The 27,236-nt window shown below is 40.4% G+C and overlaps 1 protein-coding gene across 3 annotated transcripts in view; it reads left to right on the forward strand.

Annotated features, from left to right (window-relative positions):
- The window catches only part of NUP88 (nucleoporin 88), a 30,440-nt gene that overhangs the window by 2,513 nt on the left and 691 nt on the right, over positions 1-27,236 (forward strand). For 2 of the 3 annotated variants that reach the window (XM_082860193.1, XM_082860195.1), the window contains 15 exons: positions 934-1,103; positions 1,866-1,991; positions 4,842-4,928; positions 7,683-7,859; positions 12,123-12,309; positions 12,804-12,951; positions 15,538-15,636; positions 21,636-21,726; positions 24,004-24,105; positions 25,587-25,745; positions 26,028-26,153; positions 26,258-26,323; positions 26,460-26,540; positions 26,786-26,912; positions 27,117-27,235. In XM_082860193.1, coding sequence (XP_082716319.1) covers positions 934-1,103; positions 1,866-1,991; positions 4,842-4,928; positions 7,683-7,859; positions 12,123-12,309; positions 12,804-12,951; positions 15,538-15,636; positions 21,636-21,726; positions 24,004-24,105; positions 25,587-25,745; positions 26,028-26,153; positions 26,258-26,323; positions 26,460-26,540; positions 26,786-26,912; positions 27,117-27,235 — 1,865 coding nt within the window. The remainder of the gene's footprint in view (positions 1-933; positions 1,104-1,865; positions 1,992-4,841; positions 4,929-7,682; positions 7,860-12,122; positions 12,310-12,803; positions 12,952-15,537; positions 15,637-21,635; positions 21,727-24,003; positions 24,106-25,586; positions 25,746-26,027; positions 26,154-26,257; positions 26,324-26,459; positions 26,541-26,785; positions 26,913-27,116; position 27,236) is intronic. The other variant, XM_082860194.1, reaches the window with a different exon arrangement.

Raw genomic sequence — 27,236 nt, forward strand, 5'->3', positions numbered from 1 at the left:
AAAGAAAAGAAAATGGGAATTTGAGATGCTCATGAGAGAAGAAATAGAAGTACTTTTTTTTTTTTGAGGGCATATGAGACAAACAGCTTAACAGAATCCCCTGAAAATATCACTGTTCAATGTCAAATCTGCTTCGGTAAAGCAGTATTTTAGTTGCAGAAGCTCTTGAAGCCATTCTCTATCTTATTGGACTATTTATAACAGTAATTATCATTTACTAGTACTTATGAGTTCTTCATTTGTCTGGTCATTAAAACATATATTGAGAGTTAGTTAGCAACATGCCATAAACTATGCCAAAGATACAGAGAGGAAAGACACAGAGCTCAAGTAATTCATAGTTGTGTGGGATGCGCGGGTAAAAGGATAATTAGAATGCAGGGCGATACGTACTATTATAGAATTACCCAGGGTGTGCTCTAGGGGTACAGAAAAGACGCATTAGTTCCTGGCCAGAAGGTCAGGGATATTTTCTTGGGACGAAAGTGCGTAGGAACTGAGTCTCCAAGAATGTTTTAGCCAGCTAAAAAAGAAAAATGAGGGCATTGCAGGAAGAATAGTTGTACAGAGACACAGAGACATAACAAAGTATGATGATTTCCCAGAAATACAAGTTAATCTGATTGGAGTATAAAGTACAGGTGGGGAATGGTGGAGATTTGACGCTGAAGTGGTAGTCTGGAGTTTGATTGTAAAAAGGGAATTATATGTAGTATTTGTCAAAGTAGGAAAACCTGGTGCATTTTATATCATATTCCAATCTAAATAGTTAAAAAATATTTCATCAGGTAATGGCTGAGGTGTTAGTACTTACCCAGAATGTTTCATTAAACTACAGTTATAGAAAACTAAAGTGGTGCTGTGCTTTCAAGTAACTGCCGTATATATTTGCATTAAAATTAACTATTTTGACTAGTTTGCTTTAATTTTCAGAGATTGCTTTGCATAAATCCACCCCTGTTTGAAATCTATCAAGTCTTGTTAAGTCCAGCACAACATCATGTAGCACTTATAGGAATAAAAGGACTTATGATATTAGAATTACCTAAAAGGTGGGGGAAGAATTCTGAATTTGAAGGTGGAAAATCAACAGTGAATTGTAGGTAAGTTGTATTTCCATTTAGTGTTTATCTGTATAATTTTGTAATACATGCAAAAAATTGCTTAAGACCAGTGGTTCTTAAGGTATGTTTACTCTGCTACTATTGAAACATCATACTCCAGATGGTCTGCATACTTGCTTCTTGTGATAATAGTGTTTACAGTATATGTGGGGTTGTACTTTTATTCTGCCTAAGTTATCACATTGCTGTCTCATTGGAAGTCAGGCTGTTTTTTCAAGTAGGTTGAAATAAGATGTTTTAAAAGCAGTTATTAACTGTGAGCCAGACAGTTTTCTCATAAGTGTAACTAAGTTTTATTGTTGTATTTTTTTCTTTTCCAATTATCCTGAAAAATGAGAGTCTGAAAGATCTGAAAAGAATATAAGGTAGAAACCCATCTTTAGCTCCACAACTCATAGGTTGGGCCGCCTTAAAAATGTTTCCTTTTTAAATCTCTGTTTCCTCATTTCCACAATAGGAGTGATAATAGCTGCCCTTGTAGTTTCCTTACAAAGTTACTAAAAGGATCAAGTAAGATACTGTATGTAAAATCACTTGTAAAGTACAGTATAATATACTCTACAATTTAGAAAATATTTTAATTTTGATTCTTTGATGTTGGTTGATAGATGCTTTAAATGCTGTCTCAGCAAGATTTATAAGAAAGGAATTTGAAGGAAAGAAGAGCAAAGAGTGTTAAGATAGGTTTTCCTTTAGAAGCTTTTTCATCCAGGTTTTGGGAAATTGCTGTCTTTATTTTAGCACCACTCCCGTTGCTGAGAGATTTTTCACCAGTTCTACCTCTCTGACTCTAAAGCATGCTGCCTGGTATCCGAGTGAGATGCTGGACCCCCACATAGTGCTGTTAACATCAGACAATGTAATAAGGTACATTTTTTTCTTACAGCTTTGTGAGTGGGAAGATTCTCTTTCTGGTTGCCAGTTAATAGCTCAGAGTACCACTAAATGGGTCAGTAGATGTTGGAAAGCTTTATCTGATGGCTGTTGTTACCCATTCTCAATCGTGTAAGAATCGTCCAGCTGCCCTAACTTACGTGCCTTAATTACTGTTATTCCCTCTCAACTGGTCCTAGCTCCAGTCTCTACTTTCCCAATCTGACCTATTAAGATAATCTCCCTAAAGCTGTTTTCACTGTGTCACTCTTTTGGAGGTAATGTAGCATAGGGGAAAGATAATTTAATTGGGAATTGAGAGATTTGAGTTCTTGTCCCAGTGTCACTTCTGTCTTTGGGATGTTAAAAACTTGGGCACCTCAGTTTCCAGTTTGTCAAATGAGCAGGTTTCATCTGATCATTTACTAAAGCCCCTTCCAGGTTTTGCATTGTATGATTAAATGCCCTAATCCTACAGAGATCTCTATTATCAGTTAACTTTCTGGATCTGCCTTATGTAAAAAGTTTGTTGGGGAGACTGACTGATGTACAGATACCTGCAGTTTTATTTTTTCTAATCACTGCTTTGACTGTGCTCTACCAAATCTTCTTTTACTGCTGAATGGTTGATCCTTTAAGGGCTTCTTACACAGATCTCATAGATTTCTGGTTACTTTTAGTTATTAAAACTTAGTCTGTTCAGTTTAAAACTCTGATCTCAAATCCACTTCAAAACTATATCCTGGTCCTATCACAGGTCAGACCTTGAGGGATCTGAAATGAGTGGAGAGGGCATGATCTGCTCTTTGACTCTTCTTTCTACCCAAGCACCTTGAGGTAGGGGGTGAAGTGTAAGGAGGAGAGCTGTTCCTCCTTCCTCTGGGTCTGACTCCTCTGGGTCTGGTGGGGTAAAGAGAGTGTGCTAGCTGAGGCATACATCTTACCTAACTGGTTGTCCATCAGTGGAGGGCAGGGGGCATATCCCTCCTGGTTTAATCTAGTTCCCTCAGCTGCTAGTGGCCTCCATTGATGTGATAGTCTCTGCATAGATGAGTGTGTGGTTTTTTCAGGGGCAGTGTTTGGCCTTCAGCTCCCTCCATCACTCAGGAGCTCTGTTTCCCATTGGCTCTACCAACTGTCCATGCCCTGAACCCTCTGTCAAGATGGAATATCCCTAAACTTGGTATCTCCTGCCTTCTCGACCTAACCGTTGTGGTTTTTCGTATGGAGCCATGGTAACTGCCAAGGTCTTTTTCCCTGCCCTCCAAGGGCTACAGAACTGGGCATACTACACTATAGTCCTTTCTTATGTTGTCCCAGCCTACCTCCTGCAGAAATTTCCATACTTGGAGTAGATACCATAGAGTGTTCTCATGCCCCCAACCCTAGGATATTGACATGTCAGAATCACCCAAGAATTCCCTTGCCTTGGTGGCCTGTAGTTTTTGACAATACATCTGGCATTCAGCTAGAAAATGAGATATCCGTTTCCCCTTATTACAGGTACCCCTAAATCTGGCTGGTTCTTTTAGGGCCTTTCCTACCCACCCATTTGGCTCTGCAGTTGGGGGTAAAGAAAGAAGGAGGACCCTCACATTCCAGACATCGTACCATACTCTTAAGGACTCTTGACACCTTCTGTCTTTTGTAAGCTGGAAAAGGAGATTGTGAGGAGATAGTGTAGGTCTAGGTCTTCCTCACATTAAGCCCTAAAGGAGGTATCTGGCCTCAGTTATTAAAGATTCCTTTTAAAATATTGGGTATTTAACACTTCTCTTTTCCTAAGCTTTGACCCTATTGACAGTTTCAGGGCAACAAGAAATTCCCACTCAGTGCCCTGTTGCATTTACTTTTCCTTTCACTGTTCTGCATTACAATTTATAGGACTTATTTGTATTTTGAAGTCAGTAATGCTTGGAGGCAGCTAGGAAGACCACAATGAATGGTGTGTTCAATTGGATCGAATTTTCATTAAAAACATTTATTAAATGACATTCTATTGATAATGGAACAAACTAAGTTTAAAAATTCTTTGTGAGATCAGACAAAATAAGTGATTAACTTGATAAAGACTTTAAGAGGGATTTGGATTTCTAATAATGATATTACTGGCCTTTAAAATTTTTTTTCTCCTTTTAACAATAGCCATATATGCTGTGAAAAATTTTTTATTATTATTATTTTAGCCACGCTGTGTGGCTTGCGGGATCTTAGTTCCCCGGCCAGGGATCAAACCCGGGTCCCTGGCAGTGAGAATGCAGAGTGCTAGCCACTGGACCACCAGGGAATTCCCCCCAAATTTATTTTAAATTAAAATGATTTTGGTAAAAAAAATTCTTTTAGTTTTATACTAACCTCTTGAGAAAGCAGGGAAGACATTGTGTCTTTATATAACACAAATATGTACAAATTGCAGGCTAAAAGTCACCCACGGTCATACCAGCTGGCCAGTGAGAAATGGTTTCTTCCCTGATGAGATTGGGTTCCTCATAGGCAGAGACAGATGGGTATAACTGGAGGGCAGCTGGCAAACGTAGAGGCAGTAGTGAGATGACTAGACAAGGTGAATATGGCTAAGGACTGCGGTGTGGTGGTTGGGGAAGGCTGATGAGGCATTTTGCTTAGAGTAGAGAACATTTCTTCATGCCCCAGGGAAACCTTCCTCTTATGTTGTTATGGAACAAATGAAGTAGGCTACTTTGTCAGTAACAGCAAGATCTTTGGCAGATGGTTGTGATAACTGGTAGGAAAATTCTCAGAAACTGACTAGATGGAAAGGAAAGAGGAACTTTGGGAAATGAAAAAGAATTTTAAGTACTGGCTTTCTTCTCTTTTGATTGCTAGGATTTACTCTCTACGTGAGCCCCAGACGCCCACTAAGGTCATTGTACTTTCAGAAGCAGAAGAGGAAAGTCTAGTACTCAATAAAGGGTAAGTTTTTATTTGTGTCATGAAATTTTTAAAAATTAGTTTATCGGGATTATAAATGCAATTTTAGCAGATTGCAAGATTTTCCAAAGGTGCCTTTAGCATGCTTTTTGGTAATGTGAGAAATAAGCAAAAATAGGCGGTACGAATAGGTAACGAGAAGTTACAAATCTGAATGTCACTATAACTACCAACTTGGTCTTTTTTCAAGAAAGTTCAAAAATGTGAATAGCTGAAATTTATTCCCTGTTGAATCTTGAATAAGAGAATGAATTATAATATTGCAAAGTTACCGCAAAGGTGGAAGGTGAGAGTGTTGGGCTGGAGACCTGCCAGCTGTTCACTCAGTGTGGATGGGCAGATTGCTGGACCCCCAGCACCTAGTACCCCAGAAGCTGGAGCAGAACGTAGACAGCCCTTCTGATTCTCCTGTGACCCTGGCTTCTTTTATGTTTTCTTACCCACTACAGGGGCAAGCTCCTGGCTACTTCGACCACTAACAGAATCACCCTTTGAACTTACAAACCCCATTCCTCTGGCCTCTTGATCAGTCTTTCCGGTGATTACCACACATGATCACCCACAGTGTGTGCATGTAGAGAGAAGCCTTTAGTAGCAGTATTTCTGGAAGTTCCATTTAGTTCTTTTCGTGTCTCCATGATGGTCATATCTAATAATCTTTATTTTTGTTTTTCTAACCGTTATTCCTTTGAATATTTTATATACAGCTATTCTGTATGTGACAGTTTCAATATCTGAAGCCCTGGGGAGGTGGGGATCTAAATCTGTGTGTTCTTCCTCCTGCCCCATGATCATGGTCGCTTCTTCCTGTGATTGCCGATCTCTCGTTGTGAACTTACGTTTACTTGATCTTAATGTTTTGAAATGTTGAGAGCCTGAGTTGGGGGTGTGTTCCTCCAGAGAGGAATTTCATCTGCTTCTGCTAGGAGTCAGAGGTTGCCACCAGCCTGGAGACCACTTTAAGTCTCTTTAATAGTCCCACAACTGAAAGTTTCAGTCAAATGGTTTTAATGTCTTATAGCACCAGCTCTTTAACCTCGCATCCAGCCATCTCCACAGTGGGGAAATACCTGCCTCTGCGAGTTGATAGGTCCTGTTCTGGTGTCGGCAGTGAGTTTCCATTGCTTTCCAACCTCCTTTGCCAGGCACCCTGTCCAGATGAGAGGCCGTAGAGCAAACGCAGTAGTTAAGAGCTTTGGCTCTGGCGTCAACACCTCACCTGGTGGGTTCCAGTCTCAGCTCTGCCGCTTGTCAGCTGTGGCGTCTGCGCAAGTTATTCAGTTGCACTAAGCGTCATTTCCATGACTGTATATTCCATGAATATGAAAAGTAGTGACCACTTAATTGGATTATTGTACAGAATAAATGAGATCATGCATAAAAAGTGCTTAGAATGGCACAGAGTAAGTACTCATTAATTGATACCTACTACCATTATTAGAAATATTACTATATTTATTAAGTTCCAGCTAAGTTTGGATGGCTTGGTATTTAAGTCTCTTTGAAATAACTGCTTTGTCTTTTTGTTTCCATTCATTGTCTTAATTTTTTAGTTTAACTCAGGCAGTTCTTTTATTCTGGATTTTGGGATTCCTCATTTTTTGCCTCCTGAAACCATATACCTTACCATGTGATAAAGAAACTAAGATATATGGTACCTATAACAGCTTGGAATGATGCTGACTTTCTCAGCTATATGAAACTGTGGTTTTATTTTAACCATATTCATTAACCTTGTGTTAAACTGGAATCTTTTTGAATAACAAACTATACTAAATTTTAAAATACAAAACAGCATGTTTTATCATTTGTCTTTCCTGATTATAAAGGTAATGTAAATTTGTTGCGGAAAATTGGGAAAACTAAGAAAAGTATTAAGAAGAAAATGAAGTATTTTAAAATTTCCTGTAGTCTGTCCTCAGCATAGCAATCAGAGCGCTACTTTTCAGTATAAATCAGCTCATTCTGCTTCCCTGCTCTCCGCACTCCATTGATTTCTGCCCACTGACTGCAGCCCTCCAGCTCAGTCCTCCCAGGCTCTGAGCTCCAGCCACTCAGCCTCCTTGCCATTCCTCAGACACTCCTGCCACCGCCCTCCTTGGTCTTTGCCTGTGTCCTTCCTTCTGCCTGAACTGCTCCTTCTCTACGTGACCACAGACTCGCTCCCTTACTTCTTTCAAATCTTTGCTCAAATAGCACCTTATCAGAGTCTTTCCCAGATCACCTAAAGCAGCACCTCCATCAGTACTCTCTTCCCCTGCTTTATTTTTCTTCATAACGTCATATTCTGGCTCTGTGTTATGTGGTTGGCTTCTCTGTGGACGTCTCTCTCGTTAGAGGGGGGCCTTTGTTCAAGTCACTGATGTTTCCCAGAACCACAGGCACTGAGCGCTTAGTAATATTTAGTAGATATTCGTGGACTGAATGCCTCCTATTGCTTAGAGATAACTGTTGATATCTTTATGTGTTTTCTTCCTGTTTCTTTTCTGTGTTTATGCATGTCTGTATGTGTGTATTTTTACTGTTTGTGTGATTGTATATTTCAACTTTATATACTTTTATGGCCTACTTTCATTGAATTTTATGAGAATTTTCCAATGTTGTTTAACATTCTTCATAATCACAATTTTTTGTCTTATCACTCCATTGAATACAAATTCAATCCCCACCTGCTGTTATTGGACATTTTATTTCTGTTTTCGTTTCCAACCAGTTGGTTTTCAAATCTCTTTTCAGAAGGGCCTACACCGCATCTCTAGGAGAGACAGCAGTTGCATTTGACTTTGGGCCGTTGTCAGCAGTCCCGAAGAACATATTTGGACAAAAAGGCAAAGATGAAGTATTGGCTTACCCCCTGTACATCTTGTATGAGAATGGGGAGACCTTCCTTACATATGTTAGTCTGTTGCACAGGTAAGCTGAGGAGGTAACCCACCTGAAATGAAAGCCCAGCTTGTGCTCCAGTATAGATTGTCATGGTTGCACTTGGGGTCCATGTCTTTGAGTTTGTGGAAGTATTGCGGCCTTTCAAGGCTGGCTTGCATATTTTGAAGAGAAAGTTGATACAGATCATTTGACTTTTCATTTCCTCATATTATTTGGGTAAGTTCTATAGAATTCGTGGATAATCACTTAAGATAAGACTGGATTTGTGTTCACAAAGGATAGTCAATCAAAAAAGTATTTACAGATGGTCCCCAACTTAGTCAGACTTACGATTTTACGATGGTGCAAAAACAGTATGCATTCAGTAGAAACTGTACTTTAAATTTTTAATTTTGATCTTTTCCTGCGCTAGTGATATTCAGTTGATACTGTCTTGTGATGCTGGGCAGTTAGCACAGCTTCCAGTCAGCCACACGATCACAAGGGTAAACAACTGATATACTTACAGCCATTCTGTTTTTCACTTTCAGTACAGTATTCAATAACTTACATGAGATATTCAACACTTTATTATAAAATAGGCTTTGTGTTAGATGATTTTGCCCAACTGTAGGCTAATGTAAGTGTTCTGAGCACATTTAAGGTAAGCTAGGCTAAGCTATGATGTTTGGTAGGTAAGTTGTATTGAATGTATTTTCAACTTAAAATATTGTCAACGTAACAATGGGTTTATTGGGACGTAACCCTGCTGTAAGTCAAGGAAGATCTGTATCATGTATCTTATGTGAACAAGGCACCATGGGGATGGTTAGACATGGTTATCTGGTATCTTATGTCCCAGTTGTGGGGAAAAGACATACATAACCATGGAAAGATAATGACTCGTACCGCATTAGTGGCACATAATAAGAACACAGAGGAAGGAGAGATGATTCTGACTGAAGAAGTTAAGGAAATTTTCATAGAGAAGGACTGATGTCATGTGAGACTTAAGGCTTTAAAGCAGGATTAAATGAAGCACCAAGGAAGGGTAAGACCATTTTAGTCACAAGAGCAGCATGAAGTCAGGTATGAAAACAGGCAAGTGCAAATGTTGTTTAAGGTCCAATGATTAGACACTTGGGGCTGGAGCAGAAGATTCAGGTAGGGAGCGTCTAATGATAAAGCTGGAAGCTCCTGTCTGGGGAAAATGTGGTGGAGTTAAATACCTAGTTAAGGGATGTGGAGTCTTTTCTGTAGGAATAGGTTAGTAGGAATCCAGTGATGGTTTCTAAACAGGAGAAGGATAAAACAATTGGTTAGGAAAGGGACTGGAGCAGAGAGACTTTTAAAGTAACTTCCAAATTTTAGTTTAAGGTCTGTAAGAGTTTGAACTAGGGTGGTAATGCAAGGGAGAAATGAACATAGTACATACTACAAAGGAAGGATCAATAAGACTTTGTTGCTGTTTGGTTAAGGGAGTGAGCCATTAACAGAAATAATGAGGTCAGGAAGGGCAACTAATTTGGAAATATTCCATGGACATTTGGAAATACAGGACTAGAGAGAAAATACAGGTAAAGAAATAAGAATCATCTGTTATGGTGAGAGTTAGAATCAATAGAGGATAAGAATTTTGGGAAAGTTTGTAACTAGAGAGGCATACGGCCTGAATCTGAACATTGTGATTTATTTATTTATAAATCAACAGATATTTATTCAGGACTCACTCTGTGGCAAAATATGGGAATACAAGGTTGAAGGCAGAGTCCCTGCTATGTGGTTCCTTGTCTACCAGAAAGGCCTACGACAAACCAAAACTGTAGTACAGCGTGATGTGCTGAAGGCATCACAGGGTGCTCTGGGAGTGGGACAGAGTAAGTGCTTAGGCTGCCTGTCTCGGAGGACTCAGAAGATGGTAACACAGAAGCTTGGACCTGAAGCATTCACTAGGTAGAAATGGGAGTGGAAGTGAACCCAGGAGAGAGAAGAGAGGATGCAAAATGAAAAAGATAATTAAGAAAGATGAAAGAGCGTTATAGATGGCAGAATGATGAGGATTCGCTGTCAGTCCTGTTCTCCTGGACAGAAATGTTCTCTGCCTTTCACACATGGTCTCTCTCGGGAGGCTTTTGTGGTAACATTATTACCCTCCCTTACCCTTCCTCCCCAAACTACTTGGCCCTTATTTGCCCACATTATCTACCTAGTAACCTTAGCCCACAACCTGAAAGTCATCTTCTACATCCTCATAAGTCCAGTCTGGTCCCAAAATTCTATTGATTTTACCATGAAAATTTCTTGAATGTATATACCCATCTCTCTATTCCCCTGTCCTTGCTTCAGACCCTCATCATCTTCTGCCTGGATCATTCTTCTCTTAACTAGTTGCCTTGAATCCCGTTTTGGTCCCCTCTTTGTCATCCTCCTCACTACCATCTGATTAATCTTAGTAAAGTGAAACTCTATCACTCTTGATTTAAACCTCTAGTGACACACTGTCACCCAGCGGAGAGACCCTGAGCACGTTAACATGGCATACGAGACTGTCTGCTTCATAAGCCAGCCCAGCTACTGTTCTGTTGCCTTAGACTTTCCACTTCGCCTCCCATTATACCAAGCTAAGTTTCCTTCCTGTTAATTCCTCGCCTTTCATTCCTCCAGGACTGGATATATGCTGCTCCCTAGCTTGGAATGCTCACCATCCCTTCCCAGAATATGCTGTTCCCATTGATTTTTTTTTTTTTTTTTCTTTTTCTTTTTGCGGTACATGGGCCTCTCACTGCTGTGGCCTCTCCCGTTGCGGAGCACAGGCTCCGAACGCGCAGGCCCAGCGGCCATGGCTCACAGGCCCAGCCTCTCCGCGGCATGTGGGATCCTCCCAGACCGGGGCACGAACCCGCATCCCCTGCATTGGCAGGCAGACTCTCAACCACTGCGCCACCAGGGAAGCCCGATCTTACTTATTTTGGATACCTTTCTTACATATCTCACTTGCTTTGTACCTTTCAGTGTTGCTTTGTACCCTGTAAATCCTTGCATTGTTACAGATGTTATAGTAATTCTAGTTAAATGTCTGCTTCCCCAGCTAAACCATTACTTCCTTGGGGGTGTTATCTAGTACTCAGTAAGTGTATTTGTCTAATCCAATTAAATAGTGGGTCTGAAGATAAGCTGCACTTCAGAATAAAAGTTTTGGGAGTCATCAGAATACAGGTAATGGTTAAAACCAGCATAGTTAATAGGCTCTTTTTTTAAAAAATTTATTTACTTATTTATTTTTGGGTGTGTTGGGTCTTCGTTGCTGTGCATGGGCTTTCTCTAGTTGTGGCGAGCGAGGGCTACTCTTCGTTGTGGTGCGCGGGCTTCTCATTGCAGTGGCTTCTCTTGTTGCGGAGCATGGGCTCTAGGCACGCGGGCTTCAGTAGTTGTGGCGCGTGGCCTCAGTAATTGTGGCTCACGGGCTCTAGAGCGCAGGCTCAGTAGTTGTGGCGCACGAGCTTAGTTGCTTGCTCTGTGGCATGTGGGATCTTCCCGGACCAGGGCTCCAACCCGTGCCCCCTGCATTGGCAAGTGGATTCTTAACCACTGCGCCACCAGGGAAGTCCTGATATGCTCTTATATGTGTGTATTTTGAAAAGAGAAGAGGGTTTACAATGGAATCCAGGAAAGCGCAAATATTTAAGAGGCAGAAATTAGGAAAGGGTATTAGAAAGGTGTGTTCAGAGAGGTAGGAAGAGAAAACTAGGAGAAAGAATGTACAGATGTTAAGGGTATTACGAAGCAATCATTGTTAACCAGTTATAAATGCTGCACCAGCTCGAGATAAGGGCCTTTTTTGCATTTAGCAACTAGAATCTCAATGGTGACCTTTGCCAGAGAGTAGCTTCTACTGAAGTGGTGAAGGCATAAACCACAGTAAATTTAGGGCATGATCTTTCAAACTCTGCACTATTGACATTTTGAGCCGAATCATTCTTTGTTGTAGGGGACTGCCCTGTGGGGCAGTGTTTAGCAGCATCTCTGGCCTCTAGACACCAGTAACCTCTCCCCCTCCTCCCAGTGGTGGCAACCAAAAATGTCGTCAGACACATGCCAGTGCCCCCTTGGGGGCAAAATTATGTCCAGTTGAGAAGTACCAAAGAGGTGGAAATTGAGTGGGAAAATGAAAAAGTGGAGACATTGGGAATATACTATATTTTGAATTAGTGTATGATAGCTGGGGAAAGAAAAGTCAAAAAAAGTTCTTAAGTGATGAGCATGGTTGTCTGCTATCAACATTTCCCAAGTATGTTTTCACTCTTTCTTTAGCCCTGGGAGTGTGGGAAAGCTGTTAGGCCCACTGCCCATGCATCCTGCAGCTGAAGATAACTATGGTTATGATGCGTGTGCTGTACTCTGCTTACCATGTGTCCCCAACATCTTGGTGATTGCTACTGAATCAGGAATGCTGTATCACTGTGTTGTGCTGGAAGGGGAAGAAGAAGATGACCAAACAGTAAGTCGGGCTGCTGTGGGCATATTTGTATCTCCAACACCAGGGATAGCTCCTGGACCAGTATGAGTGTTTCGTATATGAGGAATTTTATAGTTTCTATTTGGCACTTATGTGTATTTTGAAAACTTACTTAACACTTAAAAGTAATTGAAGCCCACTTTAAAAACTTAAATTGAAGGAAGTTAAAATGCACCCAGGTTACTTGGTCCAGTGACCTATATATTTCTTTCTGAACTCTATATTGCCACCTTTGGTGATAGGTATAAAGAACCTTTGAATCACTGAATTGGCTCTTCTCTAAACTTGTTTATTTACAACTTCCTAAAAGAAGAGAGGCCTTTTTTTCACTTTTAAGAATAACAAGGCACTGTTGGAATAGAGGGTGGAATTAAGAGTTTGAAAGCACTATTTGATTCAGCTTTTTGCTTCTGTTTTTAGTTGTGTACATTTTCAAAGCAACATGAAACACTAAAATTACAGTGCTTTTTTTTCAGTCAGAGAAGTCCTGGGATTCCAGGGCAGACCTCATTCCTTCTCTGTATGTGTTTGAGTGTGTGGAGTTGGAGCTTGCCCTGAAACTGGCATCCGGAGAGGACGAGCCCTTTGATTCTGACTTTTCTTGTCCAGTCAAACTTCACAGAGGTAAAGTTTTCACTAAAATTAGTTCTTTTATTTCATTATATTTGTACTAAGATTATCACAGGGTATTCCTGTGTAATTTATTTTTTCTGTAGTTCCAGCCTTTAAAAAGTTGACTGGGTTCTTTTGGCCTTTCAGTTACAACATTGCACTGTAGGTCCAAGAAAGACTAAGCAAATTCCCTAAGTTTTAGGATAGTGGTCTTCAGTCTGGATCCACTCAGATTTATAATAGTGACTTTTTCCTGGTCCAATCAAAAGGAGATTTCATGATTCAAATTCTTAAATGTATGCAAACTTTAATAAACTTTTAAAATAACTTTAAAAATAAAATTATACTGGTATTAAGGTATCTCTTTAAAATATCTTTCTTCATTTTAGAACATATTGTTATACCCAGGCCCATTTGAATGTTTCCTTTTTTTCTTTTTTCCTTTTGCTTTAACTTACCTGGGTTGGCAGCAGATCCTTCTGGCAACTTATATCTGTTCATCTAGGGCGCTCTTGGATAAACTGCTGAGACTGTCAAAGAATGTGTTCTGTGTGTTGTCCAGACTCAGCATGGCTCAGTGGAAGGAGTTTGTAACTAGGAGTCTGGAGTGTCCTAGGTTTTCGTTAGAGCTCTAACATTAATAGGCTCTGTAGTATCGGACATTTATTCAACTTCTCACATAAAGATAATAGAGATAACATCAGATGATCTCTAAGGTCCCTTCTGACATAAAAATCCTATAATCCTATTTGCCCCTCAACAGTTTCTGAGTCTCCTCTAGGATCTAGTCTTCCTCCCTGTGAAGAATGAGGAACAAAAGCTCACTCAGTCTGGAATAATTGGGTGTACCTTTCATAGTTTTCGTCTCTCCAGTCCAGAGAAAGGGAGTTCAATCTTGTAGCAGCCTGACTTAATCTGCCTACAGTCCTATTAGCCAGTTTGCCTGGGTTTGGTAATAATGGCTTCAACTCTGTACTAAAGTGTAGGCAAAACATTTAAGGGCATAGTAGTCCTTATATAATAAAACAGCAAAGAGGATTCATTGGGCATGTCTAATTGAACAGGGTTTGGGCAGATATAGTCTAAATATTAAGTCTCAGAACTTTGCTTTATATATGAGGAAATTGAGACCTAGTGAGGTAAAGTGACATAAACTAATTGGTTTCCTTATAAAGATACATACGTTTTTCGGAAATCTTAATTGTAGGCTTTTTTATCTTGATTCTTTGAATAAGAGATAACATTTTCATATGTGAAACTAATAAATTTTTGACTGATTCATATTTATACTTAAGGCATATTACAATACCTGAAACATACTCAGATTTTTAATGACATAAGTGAATGGCTACCATATAACTTGTCAGGGGTGTCTAGCAAATTTCCTACTTCAGTTACTAATGTTGCCTTTTTCATAACAGATTTCTGTCTCATCCCAATATTAAGGTTTTTCTGTTGACTTCAGCACCACAGACACATTTTTAAAAGCTATTTTAAACACTGGGAGATCTAATGAGATGGTTTGAGCCTTAAATTAAGTCTCAGGTGTGGGCAAATGAAAAGAAACTGTTTAGTACTTTATTGTTCAGAGAGATGATTACCATGGAGATTGCCAGGAGTTTGTTTGTTTTTTTTAACTTTTTATAGCATAATGCTATTTTCCGAGGTGTTATGCAGAACCCCAACATATAAAACTGATGAAAATACTATAATATTCACTTTACAACATTTACTTACTATAAAGTCAGCAGTAAGAAAGTGAGGCTGTTGGATAAAAGAAAAATTGGGTTTAGGGGCTTATGGATGACAGTTGCCATCTTAAATCAGCTTTAGCATAGACATTATTTCTGTATCTTGTTTTGGTTGTTTAATGTTTTAAAAATTGTGAGTCACAGAGATAAATATTTATAAATTAAGTATTCAAGAGTTCATCTTTTAGTTTCACAATAGTCTTACTACTGATAACTAGGACTCCATGGAAATACAGAAATTTTCATTAAAATTATGTAACAGCTGCTCATAATTCTTGGTATAAATATAAATACAAAAATTCTATCTAAAACTTAAACAATTATCTGTAAGTCAGCATTATCAAGTAAAACTTCACGTTTTACACCTGACTTACCATCTATGACAAGACTGTTCACTAAGCAGCTGTGCTGAAGTCTTTCTAGTACCTGTGCTGTAGGAGTGCAGTAGCTTCAGCAGTTTCATGTAAGTAGATGCGTGCAAGCATAGGTTTCCTACAGAACTACAGCCTTTCTTACCATTTTATTTTGAAGAACTGTAAATAAATGCACAGAGGAGGACAGAAAGGCATAAGTGAGTTACCTGACAGCAAGTGTTAATGTTTGGTGAACTCTGTATTAATATTTAGAAAATAATGTATTTGAATTGTGTTTGTTAATTATTATACTTTTAAAATGTATTTGGAAACTGAAGTCAGATTTTTAAATTCCCAAACCCCTGACATAGTGCCACAGTATGAAGGTCCTGTAGACCTTGCATCACTTCCATCAACAGATATGTTTGCAGCCTGCTCAGGTGAACTCTGTTTTCTAATGGCTTCCTTTATATCATTAATGATTCCATTTGCAGATCCCAAGTGTCCCTCAAGATATCACTGTACTCATGAAGCTGGTGTACATAGTGTTGGGCTAACTTGGATTCATAAACTTCACAGATTTCTTGGATCAGGTGAGTTTTTGCACTTTTCAGTATGTTTCACAGATTCTATAAAAAGTAGTTTGGAACAGAAAAATTAGAGAAAATAAATGATACCAAAAGATAGTTCTTTGAAAAGATTAACAAAATTGACAAACCTATAGGTAAACTGACCAAGAAATAAAAAAGACTCAAATTAATTAGAAATGAAAGTGGAGATATTCCTGCTGACCTTACAGAAATACAAGATTATAAAGATATACCAAGAATAAAAGATTATAAGGGAATGTCAAGAACAATTGTATGCCAAATTAGATAACGCAGATGAAATGGACAGATTCCTAGAAAGACACAAATTACCAAAACTGACTCAAAAACAGATAGAAAATTTGAATAGACATATATATAACAAGTAAAGAGATTGAATCAGACAACATGGCTTCATATTTGAAGCATTAATACCAATTCTTCATAAACTCTTAACAAAAAATAGAAAACACTTCCCTGATCACTCTATGAAGATAGTATTACCACAATACCAAAACCAGACAAGGACATCCAAGAAAGGAAAACTAGAGACGAATATCTCTTATGAATATAGATGTAAAAAATCCTCAACAGAATACTAGCAAACCAAACCCAGCAACATATAAAAAGGATTATACACCACTACTAAGTGGGATTTATCCGAGGGGTGCGAGATTACTTTAACATTGAGAAATCAATTGATATATCAATATTATACCACATCAACATAACAAAGGGGAGTTCCCTGGCAGTCCAGTGGTTAGGACTCCAGCGCTTTCACTGCCGGGGCCCGGGTTCTCAATCCCTGGGCCGGGAACTAAGATCCTGCAAGCCGCACGGCAGGGCCACGCCCCCACCCCCACCCCTCCAACAACAAAAAATAGAATAAAGGACAAAAACTATATGATCATCTCAACAGATACAGAAAAAGCATTTAGGAAAATCCAACAGCCTTTCATGTTAAAAACACTAAATAAACTAGTAATAGAAAAGAACTTCCTCAGACTGAAAAAGGGTTATCTATGAAAAACCCACAGCTAATACTACACTTAACAGAAAAAGACCAAGTGCTTTCTGTACTAGAATATTGCAGCTGTAGTAAATTACTACAAACTAGTGTCTTTAAACACCACAAATCTATTATCTTATAGTTCTCTAGGTTTGAAGTCCTAGAATGATCGCACTAGACAAAGCAGTGTTCCTTTCTGGAGGCTCTAAGGGAAAATCCATTTCCTAGCCTTTTCCAGCTTCTGCCTTCCTTTGCTTCTAGTCCCCTTCCTCCATCTTCAAAGCCAGCTATGTGGGACAAAGTTGAATCTTTCTCACCTTGTATAACCCTGACTTTCTTTTCTGCTTTCCTCTTTCACTTTTTTTTTTTAATATTTATTCATTTTGGCTATGCCGGGTCTTAGTTGCAGGCACGTGGGATCTTCCTTGTGGCATGCGGGATCTTTAGTTGCAGCCTGCGAACTCTCAGTTGCGGCATGCATGCGGGATCTAGTTCCCTGACCAGGGATCAAACCCAGGCCCCCTGCATTGGGAGCATTGAGTCTTACCCACTGGACCACCAGGGAAGCCCCTCTCCTCTTTCACTTTTAAGGAAATTTGTGATAACACTGGGCCCACCCAGATAATCCAGGCTAATCTTCCTATTTCAAAGACATCTGATAGACAACTTTTTAAAAATTTATTTAATAATTAATTTATTTTTGGCTGTGTTGGGTCTTCATTGCTGCGCACGGGCTTTCTCTAGTTGCGGCAAGTGGGGGCTACTCTTTGTTGCGGTGTGTGAGCTTCTCATTGTGGTGGCTTCTCTTATTGCGGAGCACAGGCTCTAGGCGCGCAGGCGTTAGTGGTTGCGGCACGCAGGCTCAGTAGCTGTGGCTCGCAGGCTCTAGAGCGCAGGCTCATTAGTTGCGGCGCACGGGCTTAGTTGCTCTGCAGCATCTGGGATCTTCCTGGACCAGGACTCGAACCTGTGTCCCCTGCATTGGCAGGCAAATTCTTAACCACTGAGCCACCAGGGAAGCCCTGATAGACAACTTTAATTCCATCTGCAATCTTTATTCCCCTTTACCATGTAGTCTAGCATATTATCCCGGTTCTAGGGATTAAAACACAGACATCTTTGGGGAGTCCATCGTTTTGCCTACTCCATTCCACCTGGGGCCCCTAAACATTCACATCTGACAAAATACATTGTCCCTATAGCCACACAAAGTTCATAATCTCATCTAAAAGTCCTGAGCTCAAAAGTACTGCAATGTAGGGCTTCCCTCGTGGCGCAGTGGTTGAGAGTCCACCTGCCGATGCAGGGGACACGGGTTCGTGCCCTGGTCCAGGGGGGATCCCACATGCCGCGGAGTGGCTGGGCCCGTGGGCCATGGCCGCTGAGCCTGCGCATCTGGAGCCTGTGCGCCGCGACGGGAGAGGCCGCAGCAGTGAGGGGCCCGCGTACCGCAAAAAAAAAAAAAGTACTGCAATGTCATCATCTAAATCATTTAAATCAATTATAGTTAGACTCTAAGTATAATATACCCTGGGGCAAAATTACTCTCTATCTGTGGACCTGTGAAACTAGAACACAGTTGTCTGCTCCCAGAACACAATGTGGGGCAGGCATAGGTATCACTTACAGATACTCTAGTTCAAAAGGGGAGAAAATGGAATGGAAAAAGGAACCATAGGTTCCAAGAAGTTTAAAAATCTAAATTCCATTGTGTTTCAAGGCCTGGGGATAATCCTCTGGGGTTGTAGCTCTGCCCTCTGAGTAATCTTTCATTTTTCAGGAAAGATTGTATTTGTTTGTAGTTGAGTAGTTTTATTAGCCTGTTTTCTGCCTATAGAATTTTGAGGGTGGAATAGCCTTCTCTCATCCTCTGACCCTTTCAGTTCAAGCCAGTGGTATTTCTGTGGGTATAAAATTCTCAGGAACTTTTTGGGTCTCCTGTGTGTATCATGAGGAGTCACTATAGTAGAGCTTCATCCACTATCTTCCCTATATAATCACACCTCTATTTTTGGCTTCTGCTGAGACCTGAAGGATCTAAGTCATGCTCTTAATCTCATCAAAGAGCCTTTTGTGTGACTGAATATTCTGAACTTTTGATCTTTCTGAGGTATTAGCAAAAGACTGAACAGTCACACCAGTGGCTTTTTCTCTAAAACATGTTTCCGGAAGGTGACTCTTAATTTTAGCATCTTTTGCCATCCACATAGGCTGAGAATTTCCTAGATCATCAAGTCCTTGTTCCATTTTGTTCAACAGTTCTTCCCTCAATTATATTTTCCTCACATTATACTGTAATCAGCAAGAAGAAATCAGACCACATCTTCAACACTTTGCTTAGAAATGTCTTCAGCTAAATGTCTGATTTAATTGTTATACAAGTTCTGCCTTCCACACTTTCCCCTTAAGATCAGGAACAAAAGGATGTCTGCTCTAGCTACTTCTGTTCAACATTATAATGGGGGTTCTAGACAGGGAAATTAGCCAAGGAAAGAAAATAAAACGTGTCCAGATGAGAAAGGAAGAAGTAAAACTATATTCTCCAATGACTCGATCTTTTACACAGTTAATTATAGGGGCCCATTGAAAAACTATTTAAACTAATAAATGAGTTCAGAGAGGCTGCAGGATACAAGATCAGTAAACACGTATCGGGTCTATTTCGGTGCACTAGCAGTGAACAATCTAAAAAGAAATTATTCCATTTACAGTAGCATTAAAATGAATAAAATACTTAGGAATGAATTTAACAAAAGAAATGCAAAACACACTCTTAAAACTACAAAACAGGGAATTCCGTGGCATGGCAGTCCAGTGGTTAGGACTGTGTGCTTCCACTGCAGGGGGCACGGGTTCGATCCCTGGTCCGGGAACTAAGATCCTGCATGCTGCATGGGGTGGCCAATTAATTAATTAATTAAGTCATTAAAAAAAAAAACTATAAAACGTTTAAAGAAATAAGACCCTAAATAAATGAACAACATCCCATGTGATCTTTGAGAAAGATAAACAGGAAGATCAAAAACATCTGATCCCATGGATCAGAAAACTTAATATTGTTAGATGGCAATACTCCCCAGATTGATACATAAATTCAGTGTAATTCCTATCAGTATCCTAGCTGGCCTCTTTGCAAAAATTGACAAGTTGATCCTAAAATTCATATGGAATTGCAAATGATCTAGAATAGCAAAAACAATCTTGAAAAACAGGAACAAAGTAGGAGGACCCACACTTCCCAGCTTCAAAACTTACGAAGTTATGGTAATCAGGACAGCGTGATATTGGCATAAGGATACACATATAGGTCAATGAATAGAATTGAGAGTCCAGAAATATACCTTTACATTTACAGTAAGTTGGTTTCAACAAGGGTGCCAGAACAGTTAAATGGGGGAAAGAATAGTCTTTTCAACAAATGGTGCTGGGACAAGTGTACATCTACATGCAAAAGAAAGAAATTGGACTATACCTCACACCATACACAAAAAATGAACTCAAAATTGATCAAAGACTAAAATATAAGAACTAAAACTATAGAACGCTTAGAAGGAAACACTAAAGACAACCCACAGAATGGGAGTAAATATTTCCAAATCATGTATCTGATAATGGACGTGTCTAGAGTATATAAAGAATTCTTAGAACTCAATAATAAAAGGCTAACCCAATGTTTTAAACAGACAAAGGATTTTAATAGACATTGTTCCATTGATCATATACAAATAACTAATAAGCACATGGAAACATGTTCAGTCATGGAAATGAGATACCACAAAACCACAAGATACGACTTCACACCCACTAAAATGGCTAGTATTTAAAAAGACAATTACAAGTGTTGGAAAAAATAGGGACACTCATGCACTGCTTATGGAAATGTAAAATGGTCCAGCCACTTTGGGAAAACAGTCTGGCAGTTCCTCAAATGATTAAACAGAGTTACCATATGACCCAGCAGTTCTACTCCAGAGTATATACCCAAGAGAAATGAAAACATGTTCATACTTGGATAAAATTTCTAAACGAATGTTCATAGCAGCATTATTCGTAATAGCCAAATAGCTAAGTGTCCATTAACTGATGATTAGATAAATAAAATGTGGTATGGCCATACAATGGAATATTATTCAGCTACAGAAAGGGGAGGTACTGGTAACTGCTCCAACATGGATGAACCTTGAAAACATCATGCTAAGTGAAAGAAGCCAGTCACAGATAACTACATGTTGTGTGAGTCCATTTATATAAAGTATCCAGAATAGGCAAATCCACAGAAAGTAGACTAGTGGTTGTTGCATAGGTCTGGGGCAATTGGCAGAAACTAGGGAGCGATTGCCAATGGGTATCATGGGGGTTTCTTTCTGGGTAACGAAAATATTCTAAATTTTTTGTGGTGATGGTTGTACTTTTTTTTTTTTTTTTTTTTGGCGGTACGCAGGCCTCTCACTGTTGTGGCCTCTCCCGTTGCGGAGCACAGGCTCTGGATGTGCAGGCTCAGCGGCCATGGCTCACGGGCCCAGGCGCTCCGCGGCATGTGGGATCTTCCCAGACCGGGGCACGAACACATGTCCCCTGCATCGGCAGGCGGACTCTCAACCACTGCGCCACCAGGGAAGCCCTGTACAATTCTTTAATGTACTAAAAACCCATTGAATGGGTACAGTTTAAACGGTTGAGCTGTGTGGTATTGTGAATTACGTTTCAAAAAGCTGTGATAAAAGTAAAATTGGTGTGGGTGAGGAAGAGAATGGAAGGGAATGATTTCTGGGATTGTTCTCCTGAATGAAACGTTTCTGCATTTCTGACCAAGGAAAATCCACTTTCCTTCTTGAGGCAGAAATCTGGACCCCTGTGGAAAGGAGATTTCTATGTCAGAGAGGCATAGCCTTTAAGAAGCAATGGTCTGAGACAAGAACTTAACCGCATTTAACTAATATCGTCAGCATTTTAATTTGGAGACTTTTATTTAACTTATATATGTGTTCTTTTGTAGATGAAGAAGATAAGGACAGTTTACAGGAACTAGCTACAGAACAGAAATGCTTTGTAGAACACATTCTTTGTACGAAGCCATTGCCATGCAGGTAAGGACTTTCTCTCCCTTCTAAACACAGATAACAATTGTTGTTTCAGTAATTCAGGTATATATGTATATTACACTCCCATGCAGACATGATACTTCACCCCAAGAGTATCTGTGCATCAGAAGCTCTCCTCTGCCCACAGCCATTCCACGTTTTGTGTCCTCTGTCTGGGAGGTATATCCCCAGTCATAACCCCTGTCAGTCTTCACTTGCTGATTCTTTTCTGATCTTAATGTCAGTTCATAAAGGGTTCCCTTGATTTCCCAGAACCCCTTTGGGTTCTCCTATTATTCTTTTTCTTTGTAGCACATACTTAAATTGATATTTTTGTTTGTTTAATGTCTGTCACCACTACTAGAATATAAATGTTTCACGAAGGCAGAGACCATGTCTGTCTGTTTCGTACTTTATACCATCGCCTTATGTCTGTACACTCAGTGTCTGACAGGGTGCCTAGTAGATACTCAGTAAATATTTGATTAATAGAATAAAAGGAAACATCTAGAGTGACTCCCAGGTTTCTACCCGGGATAACGGTAGATGCGGTACCCTTCAGAAAAATTGGACGTAGGAGAAAGTGGATGTGGGAAGACTCAAGATGGGTTAATGGGGGCACTTGGAGTCTTCTGTTCCAAAGGACATCCAAGTGGAGGAGCCCATAGGCAGTTGGACACGTAGGTCTGGGCTAGGACGGTATGGATGTGGGAATTGTCAGCATGAAGGTTCCCCAGGAAAGGGCCTAGAGTAGAGGACACCTGAGTATAGAGTCTTGAGCAACACTTTCTTACAAGCAGTGAGTGGAGGGCGAGGAGCCCAGCCCAGGCAGGAAACAAGTAAAAGGCGGCCAGAGAGACTGAAGGAGAACCCGGGGGAAGGGTGCCAGGGAGGGCGATGTTTCAGAGAGGAGGCAGGGGGAGCAGCATCAAGTAAGTACAGCAAAGCAGTGAAGAGCGCTCAAGTGTCCAGATTTGGCAACACGGGGGTTCATCGAGAACCACGGAGAAACGCTTTTGTGGGTGGGAGCGGATAGCACAGGTGAAAAGTGAATGAGGAAAACAGATAATAAAATCTCATTTATAATATATACGTATATATAATATATACATTTCAAAAACAGGTAAAACTGTATTGCTTAGGAATGCATACATACATAGATAGGAAAGCTATGGAGCAAAACGAAAACATGAGTATCATAAAAATCAAGTGGAAAAAAAAAAAATCAAGTGGAAGGTTGTGATCAGGAGGTTCATACGGGAGGTCTCAGGCCCCTATACTGCTGTCATTCTTGGCGTGGATAGTGGTCACAGAGTGTCTATATGCACTCTTCTGTATGTAGATTTCACACTAGAAATACAGAAGAAAAATTTTTTCTAACCTCCCAGACTCCCTCACCACCATTCCCCTCCCCTGCAAAAAAGGCAAATGAGAGATGTGGAAGGAGAAATAATACTGCAGGCTACTGTTGAAAGACTGCTGGCTCTAAAGGGAAAGGAAGAGGGAATAGGTTAAGGAGAGCTTGAAACTACAGTGCAGAATGTTTTGAATGGAAGAGATGTCAGCTTGTTTATAAGCTGAGGGTAAATGGACAGTAGGGAGATTTTGTGATTGCAGAGCTGACGGAGCAAATCTCAGAAGACGCGAGCGGAGATGGCGTCGACAGTCTAGGGCAGAAGTGAGCCGTGGGGGTGGGGTGAGCGTGTTGGCAGGAAAGACAGTTCCTGTCTGAGGTCCAGTTTTCACTTTCTTCAGTGAAGTAGACCAAGACTGAGAGGGAGCTGCGTGCTGTGCACAGTAAATTAAGTCCTGTGATGTAGATGCTGGCCTGCACTGAATTTTTAAGGTGAGAAAGACACTATTCAGTCAACAGTTTCTGAGCACCTAATCTGGGTTGGGCGCTCGGCTAGGCATGCAGAGGTAGCTGGAGCTTATGTGCGAGTTGGGAGAAAGAGACAGAGACGTAAAGAGTTGGCTTCATCGTATCGTGCTAACTGCCGAGATTACAGTGAGCACCATGAGGCTGTGGGTTCCTGAGTGACCTGTAAGTCAAGTGACGTCTGGCTGCTGAGTGACAGCTTGATTCAAACCGATCAGAGCTGTAAGTAATACAGGTTTCCAAGTCACCACCTCTGAGGTTACTGCACTGATACCATGTCCCACCCAACTGTCGACCCAGCCCTGAGGCGGCCACAAACCTCAGCCACATCGTTGCTTTTGGATCCACTGCTCTTGCTGTTTTGTAGTTTAACTATGGCTGTGTGTTTTTTTTTTTTTTTTCAGGCAGCCAGCTCCGATCCGAGGATTCTGGATTGTCCCTGACATTCTGGGGCCTACAATGATCTGCATCACCAGTAACTACGAATGCCTCATAAGGCCTTTACTGTACGTCCCCCTTTGTATTCCCACGGAGCTCTCATTAATTCTGCAAAATCTAAGCTGGGAGGATGTCCTTAGTAACCAGACTGAAGATACATGGTTTATGCTTTGGTTTCTGACTTGAGGGTTGGAGGGAGGGTTATTTCTGTTGCTCCTGCCATCTCTGGAAGGATTTATTTAAGGCATAATTTCTGGCATCTCCTTTAGCTAGCGGAGAGTTAAGAACTTTACCCAAGTGTGGAAAGAATACTAAGATACTGAACTCCATCATTAATATGAGTTAGATTTAATGATCTTTCTTTTTCTTTTTTTAACCACGCCACATGGCACGCGGGATCTTAGCTCCCGGACCAGGGATCGAACCCTCGCCCCCTGCAGTGGGAGCGCAGAGTCTTAACCACTGGACTGCCAGGGAGGTCCCTGATTTAATGATTTTAAACTTTATGTGCCAGGCTCAGAAGTAAGCCTCCGGCAATCAGAGCAACCCTGCACTAAAGACAGCACGGTTATCCTCATTTTGTAGAGGAGGGATCAGGGACAGAGAGGTTATGTACATTGGCCAGAGTCACAGGGAACACATAGAACTGGGCTGCAAAGACCGGGCTTTCTGACTTCAAAGTCCAGTTTCTCCATCTCTGCCAGACTCATAGGGACATCACAGAATATGTAGACTCTGGAAGAAAGGTGGTATATAGCTGAACTCATAACCTTTGTTCCCCTTAAGGAACCCATATTAAGCTGTAAGTACCGTTTTCAACAGCTCTGGAAGGTCATTCTGAGTTTTATAAATGCAGGAATAGGAGTGTCTAACAAGCCACTGGAGTACTGGAACACTAGACCCCTTTCCCCCCAGTCTCTTGGTGTCATTTGAAGGCATGTGCTTCTAGATATTGACATAGTTCAAAACACTGGCATTAATTTACTGTCCTTAGAAGGATTTCCATACTCTTTGAGAAGTGACATCATTTGGAAAAGAAAATAATTCACTATCAATTTTGTGATATTTATACTACAAGAGACTAAAAACTAGCAAGACTGAACAAAAGTAATAAAATCACTACAAAAAAGTGCCTTTTTGCCTGTTGCCTCAGCATGTTTTTAAAATCCTACCCTACCTTTAGTAAAATAAGACCTAGTCATACTAGGATACTTCAGAATAAAAACATGAATCCCAAAGGCGAAAAAAACTTCTAAATATTAGTGACCTAGATACCTTCAAATCATGTTTCTGCCAACTCTCTGAAATACAAGTTGTCTATAAAGTAATGTTATTAACAAACTCCCAGATTTGAATCATTGCAAAGTAAGTCATTGGCCATGCTGTTAAAGTTTGCAATCTTTCAAGCTTTCTGAAATTGCCATTGAGAGTATTTGTAACACTTCATAGTTTCTTATATCCTCAGAATTCTGGATAAGTGTGATTTAGGTTTTCCTATACTTACAGCAAGTAACTCCATCGTAAATTTTATTTTTCTTTTATTTTGCAGAAGCACAGTCCATCCAGTGTCTCCTCCCCTGCTTTGTACCCGAGAGGATGTTGAAGTGGCAGAGTCTCCCCTCCGTATTCTGGCTGAAACCCCGGATTCCTTTGAAAAACATATTAGAAGCATTCTGCAACGTAGTGTTGCAAATCCAGCATTTTTGAAGTATGTAATTTAGGGCGTATCAGTTTTAAAAACTGGCTCCCTTCTCTGTTTTGTAATTACTCTTCAGCCTGTCCTCAGCTATTTCTTTTCGTATACTTTTTACTATGTTGGAGTTGGAAGAAACACGGGGCATATTTAATCAACTAGTGAGAATAGAGAGAGAATACACAGATGTGGAAGCATTTGAGAAGGACAAACAGGAAGTGTAAAAAGACGTGAGTCTGTCTTCAGTTGTTTTACCCAGCTGAGCAAAGTAATGACAAACTTTTTTTTGTTTTTAAGATCATCTGAAAAAGATACGGCTCCTCCTCCCGAAGAATGCCTTCAGCTCATCAGCAGAGCCACCCAGGTGTTCAGAGAACAGTACATTCTTAAACAGGACCTGGCAAAGGAGGAGATTCAGCGGAGGTAGGATGGCCTCTGTTCACATACCAGTCAGTCCCTGGCTGGGAGCTGACACTGTATAATGGCCTAGACCTGGCTTTTGATTAAATTTCTTTTTGTTCTTGAAGGGTCAAATTGTTATGTGACCAAAAAAAGAAACAACTAGAAGATCTCAATTATTGTCGAGAGGAGAGGTAAGTGCCAAGACAAGGGAGAAAAAAAATAGTTCAGCTAGACTGGAACTGTGTCTCACCCTAAGATACTGAACCACATTAGCTGGCTTCACCATCAAGGTGCACTCCTAGAGACTCTTGCTTTTTATGCCATTAGGAAAAGTCTGCGGGAAGTGGCCGAGCGCTTAGCTGACAAATATGAGGAAGCCAAGGAAAAACAAGAAGATATCATGACCAGGTCAGTGGGCCATGTAACTGTATAACATTCCGTTCCCTACTCAGGTCAGGTACTACTAGTGTTATTAAGTTCTCGGGTGCTAGATACCCCTCTGAGGTGTATTCTACGGAAGACAGTGCAGTGATGCTTTCCCCAAACCCACCCTGTGGAGGCCTCCTTCACAGACACCAGATCCTAAATTAGGAGCTTTAGTTAGGATTGTGTTCCTCCTAAGGAGCTGAGATGTTTGCTTACCTCTTCTACAGGATGAAAAAAGTACTTCACAGTTTTCACTCTCAGCTCCCAGTTCTCTCTGACAGTGAGAGAGACATGAAGAAAGAATTACAGCTGATACCTGATCAACTTCGACATTTGGGCAATGCCATCAAACAGGTAGGAATGGACACAAGGTGGCTACCTCTGGTACTTCTTAAAGTGTTCCTTCTACAGAAAATAATTTTATAAAATGTAAAAAGAGAAAAAAAAGAGAAAAACAAAAACAACAAAAAAAATGTAAAAAGAACAGACTGAAACAGATACTATGAAAATGTATAGCAAACCATAGCTAAAGTGTCTGTGTTCTGTTTGATACTCAAGGTTACTATGAAAAAAGACTATCAACAACGAAAGATGGAAAAGGTACTAAGTCCTCAGAAGCCCACCATTACTCTCAGCGCCTACCAGCGAAAATGCATTCAGTCCATCCTGAAGGAGGAG

This window comes from Leucopleurus acutus (genome assembly GCF_964270905.1).
Source record: "Leucopleurus acutus genome assembly, chromosome: 19".
Classification (NCBI taxonomy): Eukaryota; Metazoa; Chordata; class Mammalia; order Artiodactyla; family Delphinidae; genus Leucopleurus; species Leucopleurus acutus.